Here is a 26,974-nt window from a genome sequence, read left to right on the forward strand (position 1 = left end):
GAGTTTGAAGGAAAAATACTCCATTTTGGATGAATTTTAAGTGAGGCTTGTAAAAATATTATGTCCTACTAACTGTTGGCTTCCAAGACATGAAACTGAATAGGACAAACAAACAAAGCCAACATTTTAAGAATCGTAACCATTTCAATGAACTTTATTAAAGCTCACTAAAGGCATCACAGGCACCAACAACAAAACCCATGTATTACCTTCATCTGGTTTTCCACACATGAAAGTGAAATGTAAGCAATCGTGCATGCTGCTTCACATACTTGTTCTCGTCTGCTAGCAAATGCTTCTGACAATGATGGAAATAACTTTTTAAAGCTTGGCTTTCATTTTGTTTTTGACTGAATGCCTTTCCAATGGAAGAAATGTTTAACAAAATTGGAGACAAAAGAAAAACTACCTTGGCATCTACAAAAGCTCTAAGTGCACTCATTTCAAAGGAGCAGTGCCTTTCGCAACAATTTCAAGATTCTTTAGCCTTAATTGGTACAAAGGGTTAAATTCCTGCACAGAAGATTTTAGTCAGTGTTCACAATTCCACAGGAATCTGAAAGTTACCAAGGCAATTCTCTTTTTAAAATTATCATGATTTCCACTTCTAGCTTGTCAATATATTCATTCCCCACATAATACAACAGAATCCCAAAATATAAATTAACTCCCCAAACATATCTTCCCCAATACATAATACATTTTCCCACAATGAAATTGCTCATTGAAATGCAACAGCCTAGTCCAAGTCCATGCTAACTGGGCTTTCATTCACATGGCAATCGCCATTTTGTTGTGTGGTCTCGATATTTTTTATTTCTTCTTCTAATTCTTCAGTTTTATTAATGAAAGGCGTATCTGGTGGCTCTTCCTGTTTAGGAGAATCTACTTGTGGCTTTGGTTGGTTAACGATAGGCTCACATAAACTGTGTATTTCCTACAAGAGAGAAACATAACAAGAGTGACATAATGCAACTCCCACTGTGAGTCCAAAAAGCAAATGTTTTGTTTTTATTTAGGTTTGAATTAGATGTGATTGACTCTGAAAGTAAGGCCAAAATTATTTGAAGTACAAGCATGCTTACTAAGAAATGCAGCAGCCCTATAATTCTCAGTAACTGAAGAAATCACAATACATAAATGTAGGAATTTAATAAAAATAAATACCAGATATTACTGATTTTTATCTTGCTCAATTTTTTTCCTCATTTTGGCCTCCAATAGTTATATAAGAAATGATGAGAGAGCATGGAACTATTTAATTCTATGCAATACCATTACATTTGTTATGATACAGATCTACATTTGTTATGCTGTCTTTTTACTCAGACTAGATTTAAATTAGATGTGACCAGAAAAATGAACCATAAGAAACATATGTGATTACAAGGAATTTAAATCTGCATCTTAATTAAAACTTACCCTCAGCTTTCTTTTGATTTCATTTACATGAATAACAGGATCCTGATCAAGACTTTGTTTAGCTTGGATATTTATAATGTTGTTTAGCCATTCTGTTGCATCGCTGATACACGTCTCTACTTTATTCATTTCACTTTCGTCAATATGAATATATTTCTCATCCTGAAACAGAAATGGAGTATATTAGTTATTGCTATAAGCATTTTTTCACAGCTATCTCAAGCTTTAAGTATCAGCACTAGTATTCTTGTTCACCAATTAAGGACTATTTTGTTTGCCAATAATATTTATTTATTAAACAAATTTATATAGCTGCCCAACTCACATACAGTAACTACAGGCTACCCCCCATCACACCCCATAGAAGCAACAGAATCAGATAAGTCACTTGATCAGGTCTGAGTGAGGCTCCCAAACCCACTAACAAAACCATGTCTTCAAGGTATTGTGAAAAAATAAGGTGGGCGCCAATCTTATCCCTGAAAGAATGATGTTCCAATGGCGGGAATCATACGAGAAGACCCTTTTTTTTGAGGTCATATCGGATATACTTCCTTGATAGTTGGGACCTGCAATATGTCCTGCATTCTATTCTTGTGGGCCGGTATTGGGGAGAGGTGGTTCATCAAATAACCGGGTCACAAGCCATTTAGGGCTTTAAAGGTGATCATCAGTGCCTTGAATTGCACCCAGAAGCAAATTGGCAACCAAGTGCAGCTTTCACAAGACAGGTGACACATGAAAATTTGGACTTGCACAAAACTATGTGGGCTGCTGCATTTTGAGCCAAGTGAAGCATCTGGATGCTCTTCAAAGGCAGATCCATGTAGAGTGAATTACAATAATCCAAATGGGAGGTGACCAGAGCGTGGGTGACTGTAAAATATAAATAAGTTAATCATAATTAACTTAAAATCAAAATGTAAGTAAATCATGTACATTGTTCTAGTTCCTTCCACTCACTCTCAGCAAAGCCACTGACTTTTTATGTTATAAGATTGCTTATTATGTTGGCTTACTGCCATTACTAAATTGTGAAGAACTTTTTAGGACTGTAGCTGAGTCATTAGATTGTTGTACTTTAGATCAGGGGTCCCCCAACTCCTGCCTGAGGCACTACTGGGCCACAGCCTATTCAGAACTGGGCGTGCTCAATTTCTGTGTGCGAAGTTCCATGGAGTTGTGCACGTTCATGCACGCGCCTGCCGCTCACACAAAACCATCCCCTCCCCGCCTGCCGCTGATCCAAGACAGAAAGTTGAGGACCACTGCTTTAGATTACAAATCAGATTTATGAAGTTCACATAAAATTACACCACCTGGCATGTCATTAGGAGCTTTAAAATATCCTACTCGTGTTCCTTGCACTGAGAAAGATTCTTCCCTCTCCACCAATAAAAATCCTATCAATTTTCTGATATAACTTTTAGCTCATCAAGATTTCAACTTGACTAACATAAATTTTATGCAGGTTACTGCATTGTAAGAGAAAACAAGTGTTCACACAAATATAAAGATAATGGAAAATGTAAATAAAACAGTTGCAAAGCTTGACGGATGGTTGCAATGACCAAAAAGTGTTACGTAAATTGATATAAAAAGTAGCTTTTTACAAATATTGCATTCTGTACTTGGCTGGCACTTATAAGTGCTTTTTAGGTGTATTCAAAATAAATAGTTCATGCATGAAATAGCCAGGTTTAAGTTATCTGTACACAGATCAAAATGGGCAGATCTGGTGGTTTCCTAGCAGAAGACTGTGAGAAAAATACCATTGGGAGAACACAACTAAGGGACGTTAAGGGGAAAGAACACATTATGGTTTCTGAGAAAATGGGTGGGCGATGTGAGAGTACATTCTCATATACTCATTGCCAAATAACAGGCAAATGAAAATAATTTCCTGGTCATAATAGGGTGGAAATAAACAACAATCTTACTTGACTCACAACATCCTTCTGAAATTTGTCTTGGACCAAAAAGTTCCAGGGTTCAGTTTTGCTGAACGATGAACTAATTAGAACAATTCAGCCTAATTATTAAAACTCAATTTTCTATTTTGTGTGCACCTCTTCCATATTTTATGAAAAGCCCCATTGTTTTGTACCAGAATGATAATCATAGTATCTCAGGATAATCTTCTAAAATCAGGAATTTTTAAAAACTTAATGTTTTGGTAGCAGTGGGGTCTATATAACCGTAGGCTGTAAATAATATATCAATGGTTAAGTAACATCATGCAACACTGATCATCATCCATTTGACAAAGAGAGCACTTCACAGTTCAAATGTGTATTTTAACCACAATTACATACTTTGTTCTTATATTCCTCTGTAATACCAGCATATATGCGAAGCTTATAGCCCAGGTCCTCTAGCAGCTTTGGCCGCTCCTCTGCTTCTTGATATCTAATTTCGATGGGAGTCCCAAATTTCTAAGAGAGATCAGAATAGTAACAGGCCATTTCAGCAATTAATAGCACTTTTAAAATCTAACATATCAAATAAAAGTTAGCTATACCTTTAACTCAATCAATTTGTCCATGTAGACTTGTTTAGCTTGGTCTTCTCCTTCTTCATATAACCAATCTTCTATTTCTGACAGCAGTACAGAAAAATTCTGGCGATCCTTAGCAAGAGTTAATAACAAGTTTATTTTTTAACAGCACTGCCTACTAGCTAATAGTTGGATTAGTTATATTCACAATACAAAATTGCTCTTAATTATATATAAAATAATAATCACAATTAATACATTTTAGGAAGAAAATAAGTAAACAAGCAGAAGGGAGGTACATATGTTGAACAGAATTGAACAATGGAATCTTAAATGCTATTGCAAACTTAAGAATTTGCCACTGAAAGCTGATGATAAAAATTAAAGCCAATTTAAATGGCTTTAAATGAGGATTAAATGAACCATCCTCCTTCAATCTGATACATTACAATATGATGCACCTCTACCCACAAAATCCCTAGCCAACACATGCAATGATTGTGCTATCAATGAGTATTTAATTTGTGCACAATAAATATCCTAAAATGGCATTCTAGATGAAATATTTTAAATAAATAATTTTAAATAAAATAACTACCTGCTCACACACAAATTTTTCATAGGGTCCAGACAGCTTGTCTCTAAAATCATAAACATATTCTTCAACTGCATTCTTTGCATCATTTCTCTCCTTCTCCAATTTGTCCTGCATGATCATCTTGCCCTGTTTACAAAAAACAGTAATCAGAACAGTCTTAAGTACTTAAGATTTTGAATAGTACAGTATAATTGCCTCTTCAATTAAATCTCTCCAAAGGCTTTGTTTACAGTGAATGATTAGCAAAATGCATTTTGTATTGTAAAGCTGTGATTTTCTTTTTTAAACACTAACTTTGATGCAGTAAGCAGCATTCTATTGCACATAAGGAATATATGACAATAATGGGAGTACCTAAAAACATGTACACAAATATTGACCAGATTTACAGCATCAAGTGTCAACTGCATCTATTGTGGGCTTTGAGTATTTATAAAATATTTTTGTACTATGTACACTGAGAGATAAAATTTGGCAACTAACTAAATGTAAACTCTAAAGGCTGAACATTCATTGCACTCCATGCCCCTCCTAGTCATTGACCTGATTCAGCTAAGTCACCTGCCACTCATGAAGGGGCAATAAATTAAACTACACTTAGTCTACAAAACCTAATCAACCAGGTTTCCAGATTGCATAGTACCGTGTTTCCCCGAAATTAAGACATGGTCTTATATTTTTTTTGCCTCCAAAAGATGCACTAGGTCTTAATTTCAGAGAATGTCTTACCTTAGGACAGTGATGGTGAACCTTTTAGAGACCGAGTGCCTAAACTGCAACCCAAAACCCACTTTTGTATCGTTGGGTGCCAGGTGGGCATGGCCCATTGGCTGGGTGTGGCCAATTTGGTGGGCATGGCTGCGGTAGTAGCGGCAGGCTGGGTGGGACTAAAAAGTTCAATCAATTCCAACTTTGCAAGATGTTTTTTTTTCCCTGCAAGAAGTTGAAATTGATTGAACCTTTTTTTTTGGCACATGGCGCTGGAGGCCTAAAGTGAGAAGGTTTTATAAAACTCAGCTGAACACCTAGGACTGGGGCAATGGCGCGCGTGCCCAAAGAGAGAGCTCTGCGTGCCTGTCGGGCCTCGGAGGCCCGACACACGAGGGGGGGCCCCTCCACCCCCCCGGCACACCCTGCTTCCCTCCCACCAACCTCACCCGGCTCCAGTACGGCCCCGAAAGACCGGAGACCCGCGACGCTCCTCCTGCTGCATCCGGACGCGCCGCGGCTGCTGTCCTCGCCCGGCGGCGCGTCGTCAAACGGCTCCCCGGCTTGGAAGGCTCCGAGACCCGCGCCTTCTCTTCCGGCGCTTCCGGACGCGCCGCAGCTGCAGCCCTCGCCTGGCGGCGCGTCTGCGCGCCGCTCCCCGGCTCGGACGGCTCCGGGGCCCGCGCCGCCTTTCCTGATGCTTCCAGACGCGCCGCGGCTGCTGGCCTCGCCCGGCGGCGCGTCTGCGCGCGGCTCCCCGGCTCGGACGGCTCCGGGACTCGTGCCGCGGCTTCTGCTGCCTCCGAACGCGCCGCGGCTGCTGTGCTCGGCCGGCGGCCTGTTTGGGCAACAGACCCCGGCCTGCGGCCTGCCCGGTGGAGGCCTGAGCCGGCTCGGTGTCTCTGCGGCCTGGGAGGATTCGGGAGCTGCGGCCTCACGGTGGACTGCGTCAGACTCCGACGCCATGCCTGCGCGGGACTGTGTGGCAACGCCGTTAGGGGATGGGTCCCTCCCCCCTACGGTGACCGGGTGGCTGGGGCCTACGAGCATGGACGATGACAGGGGACCTCGGGGGCGGGTGCAGCAGGGGGTGGGTGAAGGGAAAGGGCACGGTGGTGGCGACACGTTGGAGGGGGCTTACCTGACAGAGCGACGGGCGAAAGGCCTTGTAAGGGAGGGGTGGGGAAGTTATAGAGAGTGGGAGGGCGGAGGCATGTTTGGGTGGAGTTTGGGTTGGGTTTTTGGGTGTGTATATAGCAGCGTTGGTTGCAGGTAGCAGCCAACGCTGGCTTTGTTTCCTGTTGCGGCTGTTGCTCTGAAGAATAAAGTGCTTCTAGACTGCAGCAGAAGTCTCTCGTTCCTGTGTTCGGCACCTGCCCTGCCTGTTGCAGGACGAGTTTTGACAGAAAGCCAGCGTTGCACTAGCATTGCGACCCTACTGCCTTTCTGCTGTGTTCCGTTTGTGCGCCATGGCGGAGGGTGTGCAAGGGCCCGCTTTGGAGACTGCTTCGGAGGAGGCTGGCGTGGCCGGGGCGGAGGTGACAACCCCTGTGGAGAGGGACGTGGAGGACGTCCAACCTGTTGTGAGGCCCAAAGTGCGGGAAGCGCAACCAACAGACCCTGCGGTGGAATCCCAGGGTGCTAGTAGCCAAACCCAGGGGGGGGAGTGGTGGCTGAGCTCGATCCTGGGGCGCACAGGACTCGAGCAAGGACGAACGGCCCGGCCCGGTGGGGCTCCACTGGGTTGGAGGGAGCGTCGGCTAACCGATGACGACGGTGAGGAATACAGCTACTCAACCGCACCCGGGAGCCAAACGATGGACGTGCTGCGCGACAGGTTTGGAGAAGTCGGGGCACGTGACGGCGGTTCCTGGGGGGCCATGGCCCCTGAAGAAGATACGGGACAGTGGTCTTTTGGGGGGGGCACCCAGTCAGTCAGCAACATCCCGTTTCCGACTGGCCAGCCCAAAGTTCAAGGTGCCTGGGGAGGGAGGCGTTCGGGGCCCATCCACACGAGCACAAGGGGGGCGTGAAGCTTGGCCAACGCCTGACCGAGGCCCTGGACGTCCCGCACCCAGGTCGGTGGGGGTGTCCCAGGCTCAGACCCGTCCACCTGTTGGGCATTGGGGTCCGGGCGTGGTGTGGGGACCCCCACCGCTCACTACAACCTATGATGGGCATCCCGACCGCCTGGCCATGTTCCTAGGGCAGGTGATTAACCATCTGGACGGGTATGCCCATGCCTATCCATCACAGTGGGCGATGGTGGTGGCGGTCACCGCGTGCCTTCAGGGAGAGGCTGCAACCTGGGCGGCAGACCTCTACAGTGACCACGCCCGCGAGCTCGGGGACGTGGGGCTGTTCTTGGAAGCCCTACGCGTCCGCTTCGAGGATGTATCCCGCTTACATCGCGCGGAAGCCGAAGTGTTAGCCATCAGGCAGCGAGGACGACCGGCAGAGGAGTACGTGCTCGAGTTCCGCAGGGTTGCGGGCAGGTTGCGCTCGTGGCCCGAGCGCTTGTTGGTGCACCACTTCCGGGCCGGTCTTGATGGAGCTCTCCGGTGGGCATGTGTGGTGCGGGGGGTTCCTGCACGGCTTCAGGACTGGTTCCGGGTGGCGGTGGAGCTAGATATTGGGTTGCAGGACACCCGGGGCAGACCAGTAGTGGCCCCTGGAGCCTGGAGGACCCCGGAGGGGCCGAAGACAGAGGGCCGGAAGCCCGTGGCGGCGGTGACACAACCCGGGCCCCCACCGGCGCCCCGTCCAACAATCCGCTGCTTCCACTGCGACCAACCGGGCCATCGGGCAGTGGACTGCCCGTTACCTCCACCGCGACCGGGGCCCAACCCTCCGGAGGCGCGGGTCCCGACCCCCAGAAGAGCTACAGAACGCTCCAGAACAGCGTACCAGGTGGCCGACAAGACACCCCGAACGTCGACACCGATACGTCCAGCGGGCCCGGCGGATGGACGACCGGACACGTCCGACGGGTCTGAGGATCACGAGTACGAGGAGGACCCGATGGTAAGCGCTCCGGTGTGCCCTTTTGTGCTGCCTGTGGTATTGATAAGCCCACGAACGGGTGAGAGGAGGGAGTGTAAGGCTTTGATTGATACAGGCAGCACACGCTGCCTTATTAGCCTGGTGATGGCAAGGGAGGCCGGTATTCCCCTTCAGCGGCTCCCCAAACCTATCCGATTTCAGCAGGTAGACGGGTCTCTTTTGGGTGGAGCACCCATTACGCATGTAACGGCACCGGTGAGGATGGAATTGGGTACACACTGGGAGACTCTCCGGTTTGTCGTGGTGCCGTCTATGACGGAGGCAGTCATCCTGGGGCTTACGTGGTTGGACAGGTGGGGCCCCACGGTTTGGTGGGAGGGGGGATGCCGACACCTCCGCCTCGGGACAGGGCCCCAGCCTCCTGAAAAGCATTCCTTCTTGGGTCCGGAGGGGATCGGTGGGCCAGAGGGGGCCGCAGGGGTGGGTACTGGGCTTGAGACACAGGTACCACGGGAGTACAGCGATCTCGCAGATGTCTTCGATGAGAAGGAGTGTGATGCCTTGCCACCCCACCGCCCCACGGACTGCGCTATTGAACTGGAGCCAGGGGCAAAATTGCCGAAACCCCGCATGTACGCAATGGCACCCCGGGAGATGCAGGAGCTTCATCAATACATAGACAAGAACCTGCGGAGGGGGTTCATCCAGCACGCTCGGTCTAAGATGGCGGCCCCTGTCTTGTTCAGGGAGAAGAAAGACGGGACCCTGAGACTGTGCGTTGATTATCGGGGGGTCAACGCGGTATGTGTAGAGCACTTGTACCCCCTCCCTTTGGTGAAGGACCTTTTAGCTCATTTGGCTACGGGCCGGGTGTTCACCAAGTTAGACCTCAGGGAGGCGTACCACCGTGTCCGGAATAAAGCTGGTGATGAATGGAAGACGGCTTTCAACTGCCCATTGGGGAGCTTTCAGTTTAGGGTAATGCCGTTTGGCCTGCAAGGAGCCCCCCACAGCCTCTCCCGGCATGCGGAGGGAGGTATAGGTGCCATAGGTTTGCCAACACGGCCTGAGGACCACCACAGCCAGGCCTCCCACATCCTGACACCTGTCGTGCCGCTGCTTGACCTCTTCTGGGCTGCTTGCCACCACTTGTGGCCAGACACCATGTGGCACATTGTGCCATTGTAGCTCCTCCCGGCAGGATGCCGCATGCTGCTTTGCGCCATTTCTGCTGCTCGCAGGACAGTTTCCACAGCAGAAATGGCCCAAAGTGACATATGGCATCCTGCCGCAACAGAAGAGGCCTGAAGCACTGCGCAAGCAGTGGAAGCAGCCCAAAATATGCAAGCAGGCGAGGGGTGCGCCTCGCCCCAAAACTAGGCTTAGTTTTGGAGTAGGGCTTATATTAGGCCCACCCCAAAAAATCAAGCTATGGTTTACTATCGGGCTGGGTCTAACTTTTGGGGAAACACGTTAGTTTCCCGTTGTATGAGGGTCAACCCAAAACATCAATAAAATGGTATCAACAATTAGATCTAATAAATATGGAAATGACCCAATTATTGATATAAAAATCAACATACTCTCATCTTCAACAGTTTAACTGATCAGAGAAGTGTTCATTTTCATTTTTTTCCATATTATAATTAGCCTCTATACCTTCCCTAGAACCAAAGTTGCAACCAAAAGGAAAAAAAAACAGAACACAGATGCTGAAGATCATTTAACACACCTCTGTTTCAATGTACATATTCAGCAGATCCTTCCCAAGCTGCCATACCAAATTAGCTTCAATAGGCAATTCAACATTTTTCACTTTTATTTTGGGTTTCTTGGCATCTGGAGGCTGATCACTTTTCTTTTCATTTCCCTAGAGTAAACAATATAATACCATGATTACTTCAGGGACTAACAGAAAAAAACAACCTGTATAACAGAATCCAGTACTTCCAGTACTCTGATTTTCTCTTGGGTGCAATTTCAAGATTATAGCTCCATGAAATCTAGCCATTGCAGGTTTGCCAGAGCACCAACAGATTATTATTTATATGATATTACTTCTATGTAGTTAGATTTATTTTGTTTCTCCAACAAAAAACACTCACTTTTTCACCACTGGGGATTTTATTTTCTTCAGAGGGAACCTCAGGAGAAGGGGGAGACTGTGATGTTTGCTGACCATCTGTTTGTACCTGGGACTGAGATCCAGCCTCAGTGTTCTCTTGCTGGATATTTTTCTGAAATGGGAGTCCAGGCACAAAAGATGTGAAAATGTAACAACAAAAAACCATTAAGGAACCAAAATACACTTAACATTTGATACAATATAAGATAGAGGACTTACAAGCATTATAAATGGATGAAAATTTATCTCGAGAGCAAAGCATTATTAAGCATCTCTTCAATGTCCCCAGATAGATGAATCACTAATACTGAGCCAATTATATAATCTATCACAATCTCTAACTCTCCTCTCAATGCTGCAGAATTACCTCTCTTCCCAGATTTGAGCTGGAAATGCCTTCTGTTAATGAATAAGCTATTTCATACTCAGGCGCTTTTGAAGTATTCCAAGACAGGCACAGAAAAAAATTGACACTCAGTATCAATCAGCTACTATGTCATTTTTCTCCATTACCTGTTAACTGAGACTCGTAGCTGAAGGGGTTCAGGATCATGCACTTTTGAACTCATAACATATAGAACCCATAGTCTATCAATAAGCAATGGGGAGTTTGCTAGATAATCTTGTGCTCTCAGATATTGTGGATTAAAATTTCAAAATCCCTTACCGAGGAAAATAAAAATTTACAGTCTATAATACCTGTACTGCTCCAATAGTTGTTCCCTGTTGATAGTTTGCAAACATTTCTTTGGCTAAAGTAGAACAAAACCCGTTCAGGTTAAACTCAGTTCGAAACAGTTTTCAGCACTTGGTATTTTCATCCATCTGTAGCATAGTCTAGAACTTGAAAGAGTTCAAAAAATATTCCTACTGACCCACCCTTAAAAGCTAATGTATTTTGATTGTTATGTTTTGAAATGCTACCACAGCTAGTTTAAATGAAAAAGATTCTAAATTTTCTATATGAGGAGACCAACTTACATTACAGCTCTCAGGTTTTTGACTTTGAGATTCTATTTCAGCCTCAATACTGGAACTGTCATTTTCTTCCATTTTCATCTGCTCCACCATTGATGCAGTAGAGACACTAAAAATGCCATGATTGTTGATGCGAACTTTAACTTTAACTTTAGTTTTTTCTCCATCATTCTGAGCTGCAATATTCTGGATAATGTATTTGCCTGAATACAAGCAAACAATCACAAACATGGAAGAAAAGGTTAGATTTCCAAAAGCATAAAAATTTTAAGTTTCCTAAAGCAATTTGTTTTTTAGGATAGGAAATCCACACTGCCCATGATCTGTTATATAAACTTGTTACTTATTCACTGCTGTATGTTGCAAAGTGGCAGAATACTAGGACATATTTTGTTCCAAATGAATTTCTGTCCTGATCATGAGTAGGCTAAACATAAATATGCTAAGTAACAAGAATGGAGTTCAAGACAGATTGAAATTTATAATACTGTTACTGTGTTGATTGTAGCAAACCAATTTTCTCCCAAACATACTGGCATGTCATTCTATGGAAAAAAGGGTCTGTAGCTTCAGAGGTTTATCAGCCAACATTTGACTATTATTTCTTTTAAATATTCCATTTCTGCAACAGATCTCTTTAAGCAGCATCAACGATTACAATAACAGCATACAGCAGAATGGTTTTCATTTAACAGAATAAAAAGAGTTGGAAGGGAACTTGGAGGTCTTTCAGTCCAATCCCCTGCTCAGGCAGGAAGCCCTATACCATTTCAGACAAGTGGTTGTCCAATGTATTCTTAAAAACCTCCAGTGTCGGAGCATTCATAACCTCTGGAGGCAAGTTGTTCCATTGATTAATTATTCTGTCAGGAAATTTCACCTTAGTTCTAGGTTGGTTCTCTCTTTGATTAGTTTCCATCCATTGATTCTTGTTCTGACTTCAGGTGCTTTGGAGAATAGCTTGACTCCCTCTTCTTTGTGGCAACTCCTTAGATATTGGAACACTGCTATCATGTCCCCCCTCGTCCTTCTCTTGATTAAACTAGACATACCCAATTCCAACAACCACTCTTTTTGTTTTAGCCTCCAGTCCCCTAATCATCTTTGTTGCTTTTCTCTGTACTCTTTCTAGAGTCTCAACATCTTTTTTACACTGTGGCGACCAAAACTGGATGCAGTATTCCAAGTGTGGCCTTACCAAGGCATTGAAAAATGGTATTAACACTGCACATGATCTTGATTCTATTGCTGTTAATGCAGCCTAGGACTGTGCTGACTTTTTTGGCAGCTGCAGCACACTGCTGGCTCATATTTAAGTGATTGTCTACTAGGACTCCGAGATCCCTCTCACAGTTACTACTATTGAGCAAGGTACCACCTATACTATACCTGTGTATTTGCTTTTTCTTGCCTTATATTATTCCTTAACTTATATTATTGCAAGTTATGGGGAACTTTTATAAATACTTGTGTTACAAATAAAAATTATAACTCTGCTGTTCCATTATTCAGAATTCACTTAGCTACATAAACAAAACAATAAAATAAACATACAGGTATAGTAGTCCTCAACTTACTATTCATTTAGTGACTGTTCAGTTACAATGGCATTGAAAAAAGTGACTTATGACTGTCTTCGCACTTATGACTGTTGCAGCATTCCCATGATCACATAATCAAAATTCGGATGCTTAGCAACTGGTTCATATTTTTGACGGTTGCAGTGTCCCAGGGTCATGTGATTACCTTTTGCTACCTTCTGACAAGCAAAGTCAATGGGGAAGCCTGATTCACTTAACAACTGTGTTGACTAAGTTAACAACTGCAGTGATTCACTTAACAACTGTGGCAATAAAAGTCGTAAAATAGGGCAAAAGAATTGTCTCACTTAGCAACAGAAATTTTGGGTTCAATTGTGGTTGTAAGTCAAGGACTACATGTATTGTCTATGAACGTAGTTAAAGCCCTTTCCTACAAAGTTTATTTTTTATTGTTGTTAATTTATTCAGTTGCTATTATACTAAGGCAGGCATGTCAAACTGCCGACCCACAGGCCGGATGCATCATGCCAAAACTGCGCCCACTCCATTGCCGGCAATGGGGAAAAAGTCCCGTGACATCGCGAGTTTGATATGCCTGTACTAAGGATATGAAAATTTCCTGATTGAGGAACAGATAATTCCTGGATACTCCAGAATGTTTTGCTTCATTCTCTGGCCCATGCTATTCCAGATGATCTGAACATGTCAAACTACTTTCAGATCAGGGTATTTTTTTTCTCACAAAGAAATCACCTCTGGCATGGCTTGCACCAGAGCGGGGACAGAATATTCTGTTTCTGAATTGCCAAATATTGCAAATATCCCACTTATACCCAATAATATTAAAAACATTCAGAGATTCTTACATACACAAACAAATTGAATTAATTAATTAAATAAATAAAATAAACACTTACCTATCTTTTTTTCAGGATAGGGGACATTACTGAGATCAGAATAAAATGCCTGGAGTTCAAATGGTCCTTTTCTATAAAATGTCAAGACTTTGGAAAAAGGAGCTGCATGATGCCTGCTGAAAACTTCATGAATCCTAGAGTTAGATAAAGGAGGAAAATGAGTTGGAGGTAGCTATGTGAAAACAGCCTCATTGTATTATTACTGTTCTGCCAGATCCTAACTGCTTAATTATCTATTTATTCACGATTCCTATATCTTAATCAAATCTTAATCAAATAACATGAATACGAAATAAAAAATATAGACGCTAACACATATAATGTATCATCCTCAATCTCAGACTCACTTTAGGTTCTGGGATAGTATTGAGCTATATTGTACCCAGGGCTTTAAAGGTGTGGCTGTGTGGGTGGGGGAGGGGTGCCTTTGGATCAGTTTTTTTACTCCTGCCAACAGTCTGCATTAGTCTCTGCCTCTACCCTGACTGGATATAGTTAGAGAATGACATTTCAATTCCTGTGCATAAGTATAGTATTTCAGTATAATTCTTTTTCCAATCATTTATAATTTTGAAAACAAAAGCAATTTGGTATTAGGAGGTTCTACTGTCAAGCATGGACCAAATAGAAAGAGCCCTTGCAATGAGAAATCCCTTTTGGAAATACTGTATATATTCTGGAAAACCCAATGCAAATGAGCTGAAGCCTCAGGCAATAAGATAATCAAGATCTGAACCTGGCAATGTATTCACACCTGCCAATTTATTGTCAAATGAAAGATTTAGTATAATTGCAACATTACAACTGACAAATTTATATGATCTAAAAGGCCGAATATTAAAACCAATGTCACAGATGATTGTGAATACATTTTGAAAAGTATGTGAGTAAAGCATGAAAAAAACCCTGTTCCAGTTCACATGTGACTATTGCAATTGCTATTTAATTGAATTATTACAAGTCTTGGTGATATAGGTGGCCTTATAAATTGAATGAATGACATTATTATAAAAACTATGATCGGAAATTGAGAGATTTCTGACTTTGTCTTCAACTCAAATGGTTATCATGAACTGGGATCACAAACTACTCTGTATTACAGGGCTATTGCAGAGAATCATGAAATTTGATGTTATGACTCACCCATCACCATCTTCAGTCTCTGTACTCCACATCAATGATATTGGGAATGTAACTGTATCGGTGATGGAGATTTCTCTAACTTTAAAAGCTGGAGACAGAATTGCACACTGGAAAATGAAAATGCAATATAAGGCATTTTGTTATTGCCTTTCCAACAGGTCAGACTAAAATAGTTTATAAAAGAAAGTGAGAACTGATAATTATTTGAAAAAGGGTTCTAACTATTTATTATAAAACCTAATCTCACAAAGGAGATTTGTAAAAGAGAATATTTTTAATTTCAAGAGTTTCAACAGAGTAATATTTTAATAAATACTATTACCTAATTTTTCTTTAAGCTTAGTATTATCCTCAGAGCAATTTTTTCAAGATAATCCCATTAGTCTAAAACTGCAATTATGAAAGGCTGTTTTTTTTTTGCAAAACCTTAAAGAAAGGTTTAAAATTGGGTAAGGTGATATAGATGCACAAACTGTTAAACTGGATCTGAAATCCAGCTTAAGGAAGGAACTAATAGCCTTAATGGGGTTTTATATGTCAAAAGATTCTTGGTTTTTTTTTTTGCTTATTTTTGAATTAAAGCTATTTTAGGAAAGAAAAACACAGAAGTGGTTCAGGAGAACATATTCAATGTTTTTACACCAAACAATCCCTCTGGAAAGGAGACTTTTTTCCTACTGGTTTCCAGGTATATCTTTATCAAGTCCCTATTTTAACTTGAGAGAAAGATCACAGAATTTATGAGGGTGATTAGAGCAAAGAAATTTTTAAGCACCACCACTGTTAGTCATGCCCAATTATAAAACGTTCCTTCCAAAAACTGTTCTTTTAAAAACTGTCTACTTCATAAAAATAAATCACTACTGATTAAGCTTTTTTATTGCTTCAGCCTGACTTTAAACAATTTTTCCATGAAGACTTTTTCCACAATAAGTAATTGTTCAGTACCCAAAGAATTTCCATAAATACCTGGTGATATTTAAGTCCACACTTCAAATAAGCAAAGATAACAAGGTTAACTTAATTCTTGTTCTTGTCATCTGCTTTTTGCTAAATTTCCATGCAAAAAGCCACAAAAAGATTTGGATGAGTTTGGGAAATGAAAATTCTGTACTACTGAGAACTAAACATATTTTTCCACCCAGGCCTACTTTTGATTTAAAAATTGCTTTCCTGGAAATACCTGCAAAGCACAGCCTCTTGCAACAGCTTCATCTGCATTCAGTGTTGTACTGACATCTTTGCCAAAAAACTTCCCTATCTTCTCTTTAACAGCTGGCATACGTGTAGCTCCACCCACAATTTCAACAGCATTCACATCTTCTACTTTGAGTGGGATTTGTTCCATCAAGGAACGAAGGGGAATCTCTATTCTTTGCAGAAGATCACCACATAATTCTTCAAATTGGGATCTAAAATAAAAACATGTAAAAAGGCATTAAAAATGTTCCAAATTTTCTGACTCAAGAATGGGCGATTCCAACTTCAAAAACAGCAACTTAACTACTCCAGAACTACTCCAACTTGAACCTGAACTATGTTCTAAAATAAGACTAAACCATTTCTGAAAACTGAGTAACAATGTCCATTTGCTTATGGCAAAATGTCACAAAAAATGCTCAACACTCCAAATATCCTAGTTAGGCTTGAAAGATTGCTTACTTGGACCTACAGCTTTATGTAAATAGCGAGAAAGTACTAAATATTCTAAAATACATGATGGGAAGACTAAGGAAGATGCTAGCATTGTCATTTGTGTTTTGAATGTAGATCACCTGGCATGTTTATGTATGCTATAGTCAACAACACGTGTGAACAAAGGAATTAGTAAGTTTCTGAACAGCTGGATCAAAGGAAAACCTGAAAAGCAGTTAATAATAAAATTCATTGCAGCAATGACAAAAAATATGATGCCCATAACCAGGACAGTGTTCTCAAAACAATGTTCATCTACGTCAGTATTAGATTTTTGTAAGTTTGATGAGCTCCTAGAGTAGAAAGTGAAGTCGTAAGTAATGGGGCCTGTACGGATATAGCATGACAGAGTTACAACATCTTCCCAACTGTAATTTGAGACAGCCTCCATATCTAAGAACTGAACAGAAATTTATGAGCAAGAGAAGGTGGTTTCTATTGCACTTAGTGGTCTTCTGGTTGTTCACTGTGGGGAAAAAGAAAGAATAGCTAAATCGCAGCCTGAACCAGCAAAACGATTAAAAAATACTCTAGCCACATACATCTCTTACCTATTCATCTTTGAAGAGATATCAGTATCATTCATAAAACATTCGATATTAAGTGGAATATCTGTGCTGTTAGAGCTCATTAGCTTTTTCAGTTTCTCACATTCTTGATATAAACGAAGGAGGGCTCGTATTTTTGATTTGGGGTCTAGTTTGTACTTGGATTTTATTTCTGCACAGAAGTAATCCACTAGTTTTTCATCGAAGTTTTTTCCTCCCAAAAAGGGATCAAAAGCTGTGCCAAGAACCTAATTTGAAGAAAAAGAACAGAATGTGAATTACTCAATCTGTTATCATCCACGTATGAAATATTTTCAATACTGATGTAAAGCCAAAGAGATGAACCGATCACCTAAAATTATTTAAGAATAATGTCAATGCTTAATTATGGATTTATTAGTGTTTCCAAGGCATGGCAAACAGCACTGCCAGGAATCAAAAGTTTCCATTCATCCAATCAAGTTATGTATTTCCACAACAGAGACTATAAAGAAACCTGACAGACATTAATTCCAATGTAATATTTTGCAAGCATGCATAATTTTCCCCCATTTTTTCCACTTCCATTTTCTTACTCTAGAATGCCTAGACAAATTATACCTTTTAAAGTCATTTTTACTTCATCACAGAGGTATTTTTCTTCACTTATCTATGTTTGCTGTCTGCTATTTACTGTCTCTTCTATGTACAAAAAATAACCTAGGAGAATATATAGCATTCTGTTCGCTTTTATTTTGATATTTATTTATTATATTTTCTCTTGAGAGCTGAAGGCAGGATATATTGGAATAATCTCTCATTATATCCTAATAAAAAAAACTTGTGAGGAAGATGAGGCTGAGAAGGAATGACTGGCCAAATGTTACCCAGGGAACCCTGTGTCTGAATGGTAACTTCAACCTACATTTCTACAAATCTAATCTGACATGTTCACAATTACCCTGCTTTGGACCATCCATAAAACTGGACTTCATATAAAGGCAACCTTGCCTGTTTCCTAAATTCTGTTTACCTTGAGTTTTCCCTTGTTAAAAGCACAAGCTGATACTTGAAATGCTGAATGACCCATATCTATGAACACTGCTATTCGTGGCTTCTCTTCTGCATCTGGAAGGTCCTGCTTATAAATCCCATAGTTCAGGGCCACTGTAAACAAAATAAAATAGAAATAATAAAATGTTAACTTGCAAGTGAGGGATGATGCAGCTGTAATCTAACGTATTTGAAGAATATCAGGCTGTGGAGTGCCAGAACTAGAATATCAATTGCATTAGCATAGGAGAAACAATGGAGAATCTGAACGTCTTGACTTGGAAATGTACACAACCGATCCAGCAGCAAGTGTTACAAAGGTGCGGCAATTCATCTTTGCTAGTCAGAAAATAGCCGCATTTTGTACCAATTGCAGCTCTTAGATGGTCTTCAGTGACAGTCCCAGTAAACTGCAATGGGTATGCTAATTTGGCATAGAATTGGAATTTATACTGAAACAAGTCGAGGGTTTCAAATATTGAGATGCTTGATTTCCATCCATTAAACATGGAATTCAACTTGCTGGTTTTAATCTACAAAAACCTCTTTAATTTGGCTCCTAGGTATCTTCTGGACCACCTTCATGTGGAAACAACTCATACAGCACATGTTCCCAGATAAAATCTCTAAAGAGTTCCACATTATCAAGAGATTAAGGGGGCTTGGAGCTGAAGAGTGTGTCCTTTTCTTGTGGCCTCTTACCACCAAAATCAGATCAATGCCCATCATAAGGGCCTTCTGAAAACTAATAAAGTTGACAAGCGTGCAGCATTTGTATTATTGTAATGGATTATTCTGTCATTATCTTGGTTTCAGCATTGTTTAATTATAGAAAACTATCAGTTTCCAACCATTGTTTCTTGTCCTTCCCACCAGAACACCAGAGGGAAGGATGAGAAACAATGGTGGGAAAGTGATCAAAGAGAGAAGCAACCTGGTATTAAGGAGAAACTTACTGACAGTGAGGACAATTAACCAGTGGAACAGCTTGCCTCCAGAAATCGTGGGTGCTCCATCACTGGAGATTTTTAAGAAGAAACTAGACAATCACCTGTCTCAGATGGTATAGGTTCTCCTGCTTGAGCAGGGGGCTGGACTAGAAGACCTCCAAGGTCCCTTCCAACTCCATTCTATTCTATTCTATTCTATTCTATTCTATTCTATTCTATTCTATTAATTCTATTCTATTCTATTAATTCTATTCTATTCTTAGTCTAGTCTATTCACATGTAGATTATGCTAGAAATAAATGTGAAATGATCTTAAATTACTCACCCGCTGTCATATCATTCATTAGTCTGAGACAATTTAATCCAACAACCTGAGCTGCATCAAGCAACGATCTTCTTTCAGCATCAGTAAAAAATGATGGCACCTGCAGAAAGCAAGTATGGCCATGTAAATCAGATATCCATGAGGAACATATTTTGTTTTAAAACTCAATTCCTCTGAAATAAATATCACATTACTTTAACTAGCTATGAAGTCATCCACAAGTACATTCACTTCTAGTGAGTGAAATAATTTCCCTTTAGGAACATACTAAGAAATGCTTAAAATAGAAATTAAAACAAAAGCTATGTTTTATTTTGTAAGCAAATTTTTGGAAAACAGATTTAATCTATTTCAATGAGGATTTCTGGAATTTCTGGAAGAAAAAATGGATTCAAGTGGTTTTTTTTTCAGTCAACGAGAAGGAGAATAATTTTGGTGGTATTGTTAACATTGTTGTTTAGTAACAATGCTTTCTTTCTGTTTCAGATCTATGAGAAAATAAGATCTTAAAGAGTTTGTAGTATACTTTCAACATTGCTTTATAATGCACCATTTCTAATTTATTACATTTACATGAAAGAAAAACAAAATGTCCAAAAATAACAGAATTCTAACTGAAACAAGTTTTTCAAATAAATTACATGCAACATGCAAAACATCAATTTTCATATATAATGCTCCCCTCCTTTCAACTTTTGTTCAATTTTCAGAGACTGCCTGGACAAGTCCCTGCAGATTTCTTGGCAAGATTTTTCAGAATTTGCCATTTCCTCCTTCCTAGGGCCAGTCCAAAGTTGTCCAAGGAGGGACTAGTTTCTAACCTAATGCATTAATCACTACACCAAACTGGTTCTCTTATAGCAATACTACTATATAGAATGCTACTAAAGGTAAAGGTTCCCCTGCACATGTGTGCTAGTTGTTTCCAACTCTAGGGGCTGGTACTCATCTCCGTTCCAAAGCCAAAAAGCCAGCATTTGTCCGAGCCAGCATGACTAGACGCCAAAGGCGCACAGAACGCTGTTACCTTCCCACCGTAGTGGTCCCTATTTTTCTACTTGCATTTTTACGTGCTTTCGAACTGCTAGTTGGCAGAAGCTGTTGACGAGTAACAGGCACTTACTCTTACCTGGCACTCGGGATTTGACCCGCCAAACTGCCGATCTTCTGATTGACAAGCTCAGCGTCCTAACCCACTGCGTCCCTAGAATGCTACTATGTAATAGCAAATCATTTGCTGAATAGCTGGAAAAAAATCAGTCCCCATAAACCAGGAGTCCCCAACCCCCAGTCCGTGGACCAGTATTGGGCCGCAGCATGCCAGCAACCGGTCCACACAAACAAGCAGGCCCCATCCGTGGGATGCAGGCAGCGAACAAAACCATGCACTCTCTGGTCCGTGGAAAAACCTTTCTCCATGGAACCGGTCCCTGGTGCCCAAAAGGTTGGGGACCTCTGCCATAAACCAACCAGGTGTTACAAAATGAGTCTGTTCATCTTTAAAAGTATTCACTATCTGATTTTTTGTTATTTCTCATTTTAAAGGATTTGTATCCTACACTATCGTGGGAGGTGGGCACTGTTTCATTCAGATTTTAATGTTTTGTATCTACTTTCTTTCATCAATAGCACAATGGCAAGCATCTCATAGAAGCAGTCCCCAATCTTTCTGGCTCCATGGACTGGCAGCAGCAGCGCAGGGTGGTGGTGAGGGGGATGGTTTCACGCGTGCAACCTAGCTCCCACACATATACAAATGAAGTTACACGCACTTGCCCACCGCTTGAGTGGCTTAATTCCCAACAGGCTGCAGACTGGTCCTGGGCCACGGACTGGGGGTGGGGGACCCCGCCATACAGTTCTACCCTACCTTCAGATTCAAGTGATATTCAAAGTTGTTTACATTGTTTAAGAAACTATTAGACAAACAAAAAGCTTCAAGTGAACTTAAAATTTAGTCAATTTACTTACTGAAATAACACAATCTGTTACAGGTTTTTTGAGGTTATTTTCAGCTGTCTCCTTCAGTTTAGTCAGCAGCATAGCTGTTATCTGCTCCACACTAAATAAATGTTCTTCATCCATATAGGTTACCTGCAGAAATAAGAAAAGATGGAAGTAAGCTATGTAGCATTTCAAACAGTTCACTGTTACTTTTTAGACACTGAATTTCCAACACTTCTCCCACACCTTGTTTTGAAATATAACGCAAGCCAATGCTTCTCTTGTTTCATCTCCACAACTTGTTCACAACTGGTTTAGTTTTTGCTCAGGAAATTCTAAATGTAATACTGACATTTTTACCTTTATTCCAACACTCCCATTTTTCATTGGAACTACATAGTAGCTCAAAAGCTCTTTTTCCTTCTGAATAAAAGAATCATTATATGCACGACCATGGAATCTCTTGAAATTATATACAGTGTTGTCAGCATGTGTAATTAGCTGTAAAAGGAGACAGTAGTATCAGTGGTTAAAAAAAGTTCACACTTCATTTACCATTGCTAATTAAAAATATAATAGTAAACTTATGAAAGAAAAGAGAGAAGAGACATTTCTAACTTCTTGCCCTAATTAAGCTTTTTTTCATATTAAAGCAAATGTGGATCTGATCAAACTGTTATTAGGCTATCTCGTAGGAACTGGGCAGCTATTCCTTTACATTGAGAGAAGTGTCAAGGGGATCCACTGGACCACTAATTTTCATTTTGACCTTACCAGTATCAAATGCCAAGAACTAAGCTTTATATATGTATATAAGCTTATGGGGGTACGGTTTGGTTCTTGATCATGACTAAATAGCCTTTCTAATCTAGTGCCCTTCATATGAAGGCATGATACTAGAAATATAACATATTTGGAAGAAACATTAAATATGGCTATTCTTATGGTATGAAATATTGGATTTGATTTAGTTCTTGGATTTAGACAGTACAGCAGAACCATGTATTTACTTTGTGCTTTACTCCAAAAATATCACTATGATGTGTTTATCAATTACATCACTGTCCAATTTGTATACCAAAAATACAAATACCATTTATCTTGCTCTTTTCAGAATGCAACTTACCTGATTTTTAGCAGACAATCCAATTGCCCTGTTTTTCGACCCAAATGACACTACAGAACTGAAAAGTGATATAGAAGCATCATTAGAAAGTTTATTCATATTCTATACAAAGGTGTAAAAACAGCAAGTCATTTATACTTAGTATTTCCTTGAAAATTCTGAAGAATTTGCAAATAAGCCAATTGTTTTAAGGGCTAGAATTATCTACAATGAATGATTTGTGGGCAACCCTCAACTATTTAAACTTTTTAAGAAAAAAAGCTTCAATCAAAAGACAGCTGTGTTCCATGTATGCAAACAGTCCACTAATTATAGAAAGCACAATCTGAAAATGAAATTTGGGTTGTTTGCCTCCTTCACAATACATAGTGCTTATTCTTATACTGTACTGATAAAACTATGCTGTGCAATCTTCATTTGACTGATCATATGAAACAGTTTTTGGAAACAAACTACGCAATGTCATAAAGAATAAGTAAATGAATGTTGTAATACTTTCAAAATAGCTTTGTTAAAATTAAGCCTGAAACAATGAAAACTGTTCAATCTCTTAAAATCTATTCTAAATTCCGTGAAGATTTCTTATTTTTTAAATTAGAGTTTCCAATGACTTCTTAAACAGTTAGCTTAAGAGTTCCCAAAGGCCACATATGGCTCCTGAAATATAACTCCATTAGCCTCTACAAGTTTCAAAGCCTTAGTATTTTTAATATGACAAAAAAGGGAAATTGTTAATATAATTGCCAAATAAGTATATTAATATATATGAATGTTATATTAATTTCATTTTATTAAGTTAACAAAATAAAGAATAGTTCTTTTCCAGGCCCCATCATAAATTTTGAGAAGGACTCCTACAAGCTTCCCAAGCCAAGTGGGTCCTTTAGCCTGGAAAAAGTTATACATCTCTATTTATATCTTGGTACCAAGAAGAATAAAGATATATATCTGACTGGCTAAGTGCTAGAGCTAAGATTAGAACAACTGAACAATCATACTGAACAAAGTTAAAAGCTAACAATGGGGAATCATATCACTGAGATAAAAATTATAAAGCATATTAATTACATACAGAAATTCTGCATCCAAGGATTAGCAGCTTGCATATATCATACAGCCTTTAACCGCAAGAAATGTCATTGTAGAATATACCTATCTGAATTAGCAGTGTCCAATCACCCCCTTTACAAACCATGACACCTCTTTTTATCTTATTTATAAACATTACCTTTTCCACCCCAAAAGATAGTCCAGTAAATTCACAACTTTTGATTTTATAGTGTTAAATACCTAAGAGATTATCATGAATTTAATTTTAATTTAATTCCTGCAGGTGTCAAGGAATACATCTCAACAATCTCTGAATATGCAAAGAAGTGGACATCGCAATATCATGGATATGTCAAGTTCAATTTTTTTTTTACCCTGGGCAAAGAAAAATCCAAGCTTTTAGGGGTTTTCCCCCCTGTCTTTTACCTCCCACCTTAATCTAGGAATGGAAAACTCCAGAAGCTTCCAGATTCTAGTTGAAGTTGGCCTGATCCTATCATGCCTCTTCAGAAACAAGCAGGCTCCTCCTTCTACCTCCTTATCACCCTCCACTCCTACCTCCTTCAGAACATCACAAGTAGAAAGAAGCTCATTATCCGGGGAATATGCCTAAGCTACAAATTGTGAAAAGGTACTGCAGCAGCATCCCACTCATTAATTAACTAACACTCAAAAGAAAAAGAAAAAAGAAAAACCAAAATATCCCTGCCGTCCTACCATAACAGTTCAACCAGTCATACACCAACTCCACTCACTGCTATTTTGGGAGGGTGGGATGGTGGGGTTTTTTGATTTTTCCCCCTCATTTCATTTCCCGTGCTCGAGCTACAGAAGGGGTGCAATAAGGTTACACGATGAGGTGTAAAATAACCCCCTGCCGGGGGGGGGGAGGGGGTAACCCGTATGCTTGAAATACGGTGCAGCCATTACCCCGAGCAGCGATCTTTTTCTTAAAAGAGGGAAATGGCCTTCTGCCTCTACGCTCACGGTGAAAGGCAGGGAGGGATGCTCGCAGGCACAACTACTCCACAGACTGCTCTGTGGCTCGACAAAGGGATACAAATCTGCAAAAGCATCATTTACGTGTAACTTTGAACGAAAAGCAAGGCGATGGGAATAAGGGCTCTTAAAAGGGGAGGGGGAGGGGAAAAAGGCAGCCTGATTAAGAAATGATAAGACCAAAATAAGCCACCCCCTTCCCCGCTATTAAAAAAAAGGGAGTGCTGCTAAGTCTAGCCAGGTCCAGTTCTTGGCGAATAAGCGCTATCTAACCTCGAATGCCAGCCACACGACCTGGGGTAAATTTGCAGCGTTCAACTCCATCCCGAGAAATACGCCTAACGGGTATTTTTCCACGTTTCCTGAGTTGACAAGCCCCGTTATTGAGGACGTTATTGCCTCCACCACCATCCCTTCTGGCAATTCGCCGCCGCCGCCACCCCCCCTCCCCGCAGCCCACCCTCCGCATCCACCCTCATCTGCCAGTTACTTACGGGGTGCATCGGTCGCTGAACTCGTTGGCCACGGTCTCTATCCCGCCTGCTCTCGCCACCGCGATGTAGCAGCTCTGCGAGCCTAGATCAAAGCCCACTACAGCCATGACTGGGCAGCTGTACCCGGCCGCTCCTGGAAGGAAACCCGCTCGCTGCCTTCTACTCCCAATCAGTCCGAGACGCGAGGGCGTGTTGTGTGTGTGTGTGTGTGTGTGTGTGTGTGTGTGGGGAAGAGTCTCTCATCCGCTGCGGGAAGATGCCACGCTCGCGCGCGCCACCCGCGCGCGAAACTCGCCACCTCCAGCGAAAGAAGACTTTCCAGATGACAATAGGCAGAAGTTTCCAGAATCTGCGGCGGCTACTCGCCGGCTCCACGTGCGGCTTCCGCTTCCGCCTTCTCGGGTATTCTCGAACCCTCCCGGCCAATGGCAACGCCCGGAATCTGGGGGTGTCACGGTTGTCATGACGACCTCGGACGCCGAAGCATTTCCAACGTTTCGCCGCTTGACGCAGGTAAGAGGCGTGCCTCGCGGAGGTCCTGCCAGGAGGGCGCGCGCTGATTTTGTTCTCTGGATGAACTGAAGTTATCGACAAGCTGCTGTATTGGGTTTATCTTAGAAAAAAGTTGTCTGTCTTTGAGTAGAGAATGTCGGTTATTAGGTGCTTGCAAATTCTTGGCTTCGTAGGTTTTCACTTTTTGAAAGGTGTTGAACTTCATTTCGATAACACTTGCCCGTGAGTCTGTCACGGTTCACTGTTGTATTTTTGTATACTACATTTGCGTCATCATTGGGGGGGGGAAGTAGCTCTTTCCATTGTGGTGAGGGTGGGTGGGTAGTTCACTTGTACATTTTGTAAAACTAGTCAAACTAGTCAAGGAGAGAAGCAACCTAGAACTAAGGAGAAACTTCCTGACAGAACAATTAACCAGTGGAACAACCTGCCTCCAGAAGCGGTGAATGCTCCAACACTGGAGGTTTTTAAGAAGAGACTGGACAGCCATTTGCCTGAAATGGTATAAGGTTTCCTGCCTGAGCAACATCATCATCATCATCATCATCATCATTATTATTATTATTATTATTATTATTATTATTATTATTATTAAATTGCATTTTTGAACATATGCCATTGTCATCAAATGTCGGACCATGACGCTGTAAAGCAGTTTTATAGATTTGCTTTTTTTTAAAATTCCATTTATATCCCACCCTTCTCCGAAGACTCAGGGCGGCTTACAAGCTTAGCAGTAGCCTTCATTCTATGTGTATATGCCTGCTTATTAGGGCTTTCACACACACACCCAAGCGGCATTATTACAAAGTCAGCTTATTGCCCCCAACAATCTGGGTCCTCATTTTACCTACCTCGGAAGGATGGAAGGCTGAGTCAACCTTGAGCCTGGTGGGATGCGAACCTGCACTAATTGCAGGCAGCTGGTGTTACTTAAGGAGGTATTAGCCTACTGCTCCACCAAGGCTCTTTTGCTTTTCTTTTTTGCTGGCCTGTTTGAGCGAGCCGGGGTTGTGGATGTCACATCTTCTGTGCTAATGGAAGATTTGCTGAAATCTCCATGTGTCAAAATGTTTGTTTCTGCTGCACTGAAACTACTGAAACCGCTGCATACATGCTGCTCTAATGCCCTTACTAGTAAGCAGTTACCAAACTGTATTGTCTCTTCTGCTACCATACAATCTAGATCAGGGGTGTCAAACTCAATTTCATTGAGGGCCACATCAGCATTGCGGTTGCCCTCAGGGGGCCAAGTGGGTGTGGCCTGGGTGGGCATGGCCTACTGGGTGGGCGTGGCTAAAGTGCATATGGCCTACTGGGTGGGCGTGGCCAGCTCTACATCATTCGCATCAAGGGTGCCTATGGG

The 26,974-nt window shown here is 41.5% G+C and overlaps 1 protein-coding gene across 1 annotated transcript; it reads right to left on the reverse strand.

Moving 5' to 3' along the window:
• Positions 1-183: 183 nt before the first annotated feature.
• HSPH1 (heat shock protein family H (Hsp110) member 1) lies at positions 184-25,374 on the reverse strand. The gene is made up of 18 exons (XM_083361738.1): positions 25,096-25,374; positions 22,553-22,610; positions 21,787-21,927; positions 21,454-21,576; positions 19,483-19,582; positions 18,188-18,321; positions 17,179-17,423; positions 16,116-16,344; positions 14,933-15,039; positions 13,790-13,923; positions 11,335-11,534; positions 10,334-10,465; positions 9,961-10,098; positions 4,518-4,643; positions 3,944-4,051; positions 3,738-3,857; positions 1,423-1,584; positions 184-937 (listed from the first exon to the last, which is right to left on the reverse strand). The coding sequence occupies exons 1-18, from the start codon at positions 25,200-25,202 to the stop codon at positions 740-742; spliced, it is 2,562 nt and encodes an 853-aa protein (XP_083217864.1). The 5' UTR covers positions 25,203-25,374; the 3' UTR covers positions 184-739.
• Positions 25,375-26,974: the final 1,600 nt, after the last annotated feature.

The sequence above is a fragment of the Vipera ursinii genome (genome assembly GCF_947247035.1).
Source record: "Vipera ursinii genome assembly, chromosome: 4".
Taxonomy (NCBI): domain Eukaryota; kingdom Metazoa; phylum Chordata; class Lepidosauria; order Squamata; family Viperidae; genus Vipera; species Vipera ursinii.

Excerpts from the sequence above, each read along its gene's own strand:
- HSPH1 (XM_083361738.1), bottom strand. The coding sequence starts at position 25,202 with ATGGCTGTAGTGGGCTTTGATCTAGGCTCGCAGAGCTGCTACATCGCG. Across the intron at positions 21,928-22,552 it reads GATTGTCTGCTAAAAATCAG|CTAATTACACATGCTGACAA; the intron begins GTAAGTTGCATT and ends CTCCTTTTACAG. Across the intron at positions 938-1,422 it reads AAATCAAAAGAAAGCTGAGG|GAAATACACAGTTTATGTGA; the intron begins GTAAGTTTTAAT and ends TCTCTCTTGTAG.